Source organism: Oncorhynchus mykiss, chromosome 17, assembly GCF_057628025.1.
Source record: "Oncorhynchus mykiss isolate SJ-2025 chromosome 17, ASM5762802v1, whole genome shotgun sequence".
Taxonomy (NCBI): Eukaryota; Metazoa; Chordata; class Actinopteri; order Salmoniformes; family Salmonidae; genus Oncorhynchus; species Oncorhynchus mykiss.
The window spans coordinates 77,896,501-77,902,500 of NC_143038.1; the positions used below are offsets into that span (position 1 = coordinate 77,896,501).

The 6,000-nt window shown below is 46.4% G+C and overlaps 1 protein-coding gene across 4 annotated transcripts in view; it reads left to right on the forward strand.

The window, feature by feature from the left end:
* LOC110494855 (phosphatase and actin regulator 3) overlaps positions 1-6,000 on the forward strand; it is a 91,907-nt gene that overhangs the window by 40,748 nt on the left and 45,159 nt on the right. For all 4 annotated transcript variants that reach the window (XR_016488121.1, XR_016488122.1, XM_036950992.2 and 1 more), the window contains exons 2-5: positions 2,462-2,611; positions 2,692-2,799; positions 3,036-3,164; positions 3,435-3,665. Coding sequence is in view for 2 of the 4 variants with exons in the window: in XM_036950992.2 (XP_036806887.2) it covers positions 2,462-2,611; positions 2,692-2,799; positions 3,036-3,164; positions 3,435-3,665 (618 nt within the window). In the remaining 2 variants the exon portion in view is untranslated. The remainder of the gene's footprint in view (positions 1-2,461; positions 2,612-2,691; positions 2,800-3,035; positions 3,165-3,434; positions 3,666-6,000) is intronic.

Genomic DNA, 6,000 nt, shown 5'->3' on the forward strand with positions numbered 1-6,000 from the left:
AGGAACAGAGGCGGAGTAGGATAAGGGTACTGCTAAAGGCTATAAGAACTGGTTTTCTAGTGCATTGGGGACAGAGAATAAAAGGAGCAGATTTCTGGGCGTGGTAGAATAGATTCAGGGCATAATGTACAGACAATGGTATAGTAGGATGTGAGTACAGTGGAGGTAAACCTAAGTGTTGAGTGAAGATGAGAGAGGTTTTGTCTCTGGTGGCGTCAGTTAAGCCAGGTGAGGTCTCTGCATATGTGTGGGGTGGGACAAAAGAGCTTTATAAGGCATTTTGAGCAGGCCTGAGGGCTCTACAGTGAAATAGAACAATAAGAACTAGCAAAGACAGCAGTAGACGAGGCATATTGACATTAGAGAGAGGCATAAAGCAATCACAGGTGTTGCTCAGGAGAGCTAAGACAACAATGGCTAAATGGCGATGAATGGGCAGAGCGGGTCAGTTAGGCACATGTAGGACCTGAGTTCGGGGCTGGGTCCAACAGGTAAACAAAATGAGGTACCGTGTTGTTGAAACAGTCCAGGGGGCATCAGCTGTGTAGCCGAGTGATCATAGGGTCAAAAGAGCAGCAATAGGTGAGTCAGGGTGTCACTACTACGCTAGGTGAGCAGGACACAGCGTTCAGAAAGCTAGGCGGGCCGGCGACATTGTAACAGAATAGCCTGTTGAGACCACATCGGGCGATCACGTCGGCAGTCCAGTCTTGATGGATCGGCGGGGCTCCGTGTCGATAATAAGGGTCCAGGCCAATTGGCAAAGGAGGTATTGTAGCCCTAGAATTAGCTGGTATATGGGCCTAGCTCGACGCTAGCTCAAGGCTAGCTGGTGCTTGCTTCGGGACCGTTAGCTAATAGTAGCCACACGTTTGCAGCTAGCTAGCTGCGATGATCCGGTGTAATGATCCAGAGCGGCAGGAATCCGGTGATGTGGTAGAGAGAAGCAGTCCGATATGCTCTGGGTTGATATCGCGCTGTGCAGACTGGTAGGTTTTGTCCGAGCTAAGGCTGGCTGGTGACTGAGAAAAAGGTGAAGACTGCTAGCCGTGGCTAACAAAGGCTAGTAGCTAGTTAGCTGGCTTGACCCTGATGGAAGTTCCAGTTTTAAGGAATACAACTTGCAGATCCGTACCACATTGGGTGAGGCAGGTTGCAGGAAAGTATATTTAGTTCGTAGATAGAAAGTGAGATTAAGTTATATACGAAAAATACTGGCTATTTACACGGGATAAGACACGGGATAGGACACGGGATAAGACACGGGATAAGACACGGGATAAGACACGGGATAAGACAAAGACAAACACACACGTCCTACTGCTACGCCATCTTGGGTTTATACGATATTCCGGGTATCCATGTGATTAGCTGTTCTTATAGATTGAGGGTAGAAGCTGTTCAGCAGCCTTATGGCTTGGGGGTAGCAGCTGTTCAGCAGTCTTATAGATTGAGGGTAGAAGCTGTTCAGCAATGTTATGGATTGGGGGTAGAAGCTGTTCAGCAGTCTTTTGGATTTGGGGCAGAACCTGAAATGATTTAGGTTACCATCAGGCCCGCATGCTTTAAAAAATGTGAGTGCCTGAAATTTCTTATAGAGCTCCTGGTCAGCTCCTGGTCAGTAAATTTTTCTAATACATTGAACTTCTCATGAATTTGACATTGTTCTGCATTTGCATCAATTTGAACGATATTGTAGAGGGTTTTTAAATGGGTTGTCCGTATGTCCCCATTTTGTATCTCTAATTCCTCTAGTTTGAATTTTCTTTTAGGTTTTTCCAGTTTTGCCAGAAGTTGTTAGTGTCAGCTGCTTGCTGTTGTACTGTGCTTTTTTGGTTCTGAGAGTACGTTTATAGAGTTTTAAAGTCTCACAGTAATGAAGGTGTAATTCACCATTATTTGGGTCTCTGTGCTTTTGGTTTGATAGTGTTCTAAGTTTTTTCCTTATAATTTTACAGTCTGCATTGAACCAGTCTGTGGTCGTTTTTTGTTGTTGTTGAGGTAAACCAAGTAATATGTACATGTAGGTAGAGGTAAAGGGACTATGCATAGATAATTAACAGAGAGTAGCAGCAGCGTAAAAATTGGGGGTGGAGTGGGGACAATACAAATAGGTAGCCGTTTGATTAGCTGTTCAGCAGTCTTATGGCTTGGGGGTAGAAGCTGTTAAGAAGCCTTTTGGACCTAGACTTGGCGCTCTGGTACCGCCTGCTGTGCGGTAGCAGAGAAAACATTCTATGACACAGTAGGGTGGCTGGGGTCTTTGGCAATTTTTTGGGCCTTCCTCTGACACCGCCTAGTATATAGGTCCTGGATGGCAGGAAGCTTGGCCCCAGTGATGTGCTGGGCCATTCGCACTACCCTCTAACAGTTCCCTGTTAGTCCTATAGGTGATGCTGTGTTAAATCTGAGCTCTCTTCTCTCCCCTTCCTCTCCTCTCCTCCTCCCTCTCTCCTCTCAGTGATGGAGCAGCAGCAGGGGGAGGGTGCTCTGGGGGGTGTGGTCTCGGGGGTGCGGACCCCTCCCGTAAGGATGAACAGTAAACTGGCCAGTCTGGGGCGGATCTTTAAACCCTGGAAGTGGAGGAAAAAGAAGCAGCAGAACTCCTCAGGTGAGAGACCAAGATGGACACTTGACTTTTATCTAACGGAATGTAGGATGAACCTGCTGATATTGTTCTGTGTGTTTCAGCTGTAGAGAGGAAGGCAGCGGTACCACAGACCCCAGACCAACTGGTTAGGAGGGGCCTGGAGACCCCAGACCAACTGGTTAGGAGGGGCCTGGAGGGGACTGAGCCAGGTACACACACACACACACACACACACACACAGGTACACACACACACACAGGTACACACACAGGTACACACACACACGCACACACACACACACACACACACACAGTAATAATAAAAAAGTTAATATTTTCATGCCGATAAACGTATAACTCCTGTGTGTGTTTGTTTGTGTGTGTTTGTTTTTGTTTGTGTGTGTGTTTGTTTGTGTTTGTGTTTGTGTTTGTGTGTGTGTGTTTAGACTGTTGTGAAGCGTGTGGGGGGGTAGAGGACCCTCCCAGCCAATCAGATGCAGAGGAGGAGGAACCTCTGGCTCCCCTGGCAACCACCTCAGAGGACCTGGTCAGCGACGAAGACAACCCCTCTACAGGTACGACCTCCGACCTCTAACCTCTGACCTCTTACCCCTCTACAGGTAGGACAAATGTCCCCCCAAAATTTGATTTAGGACTGCAGTGCAGTGTCGGCTGTTTTCGTGAACCTCTGCAGTCATATTATGTATGGCATCTTATAAAGGCACAATGATAGGAGATCAGAACCACAGTAAGCCAGCTGATTCATTTCAGATTCACAAGAAAACTTTTAATATCAATAATTTGACAGAGGACTGTGTTGTTGATGATGATATTGTTTGTTTCAGTGATGGACCTGACAGAGGATACTGTGATGGTGGCCGTCCCTAGCCAGAGTGAGGAGGGTGGAGAGGAGGATGCGTCCCTCTGTGAGTCCTGTGTGGACAATAATCTGGGACAGGCTGAGACAGGAGGGGGACAGGAGACACCCCACCCAATGGACCCACCATCCTGCCGGGCCGGCACCCCGCCACCCCCCAACCGGCCCAAACTACTGACCAGGCTGGGCAGTCTAGAGGGTAAGTCTCAAATCAGCTTCTAGCTAGCCTCTGTTACTGGCCTGTTAGCCTGCTAGCTAACGCTAAGAAGCCTCATACTGCTGGCTTAATACGGTCCAAGCTGGGCTCACAGGGGGTTAGGTTGAACTATCACAGATCATCATAGTATCTCATACCTCTCCACCAGGCTAGTATGTTTTATATATATATATATACACACACACAGTGCATTCGGAAAGTATTCAGACCCTTTGACTCTGTCCACATTTTGTTACATTACAGCCTTATTCTAAAACAAAATAAATACTTTTTTGCCCTCATCAAAAAATAATACCCCATAATGACAAAGCAAAAACAGGTTTTGAGTCATTTTTGAAAAACAAATTATAAATAAAATCACATTTACATAATTATTCAGACCCTTTACTCAAGACTTTGTCGAAGCACCTTTGGCAGTGATTACAGCCTCAAGTCTTCTTGGGTATGACGCTACAAACTTGGCACACCTGTATTTGGGTAGTTTCTCCCATTCTTCTCTGCAGATCTGGTCTCTCCAGAGATATTCGATCAGGTTCAAGTCCGGGCACTGGCTGGGCCACTCAAGGACATTCAGAGACTTGTCTTGGCTGTGTGCGTAGGGTTGTTGTCCTGTTGGAAGGTGAATCTTCGCCCCAGTCTGAGGTCCTGAGCACTCTGGAGCAGGTTTTTATCAAGGATCTCTCTGTACTTTGTTCCGTTCATCTTTCCCTTGATCCTGACTAGTCTCCTAGTCCCTGCTGCTGAAAAACATCCCCATAGAATGATGCTGTCACCACAATGCTTCACCGTAGGGATGGTGCCAGGTTTCCTCCAAACGTGATGCTTAGCATTCAAGAAAATAGAGATAAGTAATTGTTTATTAAATAAATTAAAGTATAAAATAAAACATTGAAAAAGGTAACAATAAAATAACAATAATGGATCTCTGTCAGAGTGACATCAGGTTCTTGCAGAGATGGTTGTCCTTCTGGAAGGTTCTCCCATATCCACAGAATAACTCTAGAGCTCTGTCAGAGTGACATCAGGTTCTTGGTTCGTTGTCTCTGATTGGGAATCATACTTAGGAAGCCTGTTTTTCCACCTTAGTTGTGGGTAGCTGTCTTTGTTAGTGGCCTGTATAGCCCTAGTGAGCTTCACGTTTGTTTTTTGTTGTTTCTTGTTTTGTTGGCAACATTTATAATAAAGTCAAATGTACGCTGACCACCCTGCACCTTGGTCCGGTCATTTCCACTACGGCGATTGTGACATTATCTCTGTGTAATATACAATCATTGTAAGGTCCTTCAGTCGAGCAGTGAATTTCAAACACAGATTCAACCACAAAGACCAAGGAGGTTTTCCTCGCAAGGTAGGGCAACTATTGGTAAAAAAAAATCAGACTTTCAATATCCCTTTGCGCATGTTGAAGTTATTTATTACACTTTGGATGATGTATCAATACACCCAGTCACTACAAAGATACAGGTGTCCTTCCTAACTCAGTTACCAGAGTGGAAGCAAACCATGAGGCCAATGGTGACTTTTGGTTGAAGATATCCCTCTAGTGGTGTGGGGGCTGTGCTTTGGCAAAGTGGGTGGGGTTATATCCTTCCTGTTTGGCCCTGTCCGGGGGTATCCTCGGAATGGGCCACAGTGTCTCCTGACCCCTCCTGTCTCAGCCTCCAGTATTTATGCTGCAGTAGTAGTTTATGTGTCGGGGGGCTAGGGTCAGTTTGTTATATCTGGAGTACTTCTCCTGTCCTATTCGGTGTCCTGTGTGAATCTAGGTGTGCGTTCTCTAATTCTCTCCTTCTCTCTTTCTCTCTCTCGGAGGACCTGAGCCCTAGGACCATGCCCCAGGACTACCTGACATGATGACTCCTTGCTGTCCCCAGTCCACCTGGCTGTGCTGCTGCTCCAGTTTCAACTGTTCTGCCTTAATATTATTCGACCATGCTGGTCATTTATGAACATTTGAACATCTTGGCCATGTTCTGTTATAATCTCCACCCGGCACAGCCAGAAGAGGACTGGCCATCCCACATATGCTCTCTCTAATTCTCTCTTTCTTTCTCTCTCTCGGAGGACCTGAGCCCTAGGACCATGCCCCAGGAATACCTGACATGACGACTCCTTGCTGTCCCCAGTCCACCTGACTGTGCTGCTGCTCCAGTTTCAACTGTTCTGCCTTATTATTATTCGACCATGCTGGTCATTTATGAACATTTGAACATCTTGACCATGTTTTGTTATAATCTCCACCCGGCACAGCCAGAAGAGGACTGGCCACCCCACATAGCCTGGTTCCTCTCTAGGTTTCTTCCTAGGTTTTGGCCTT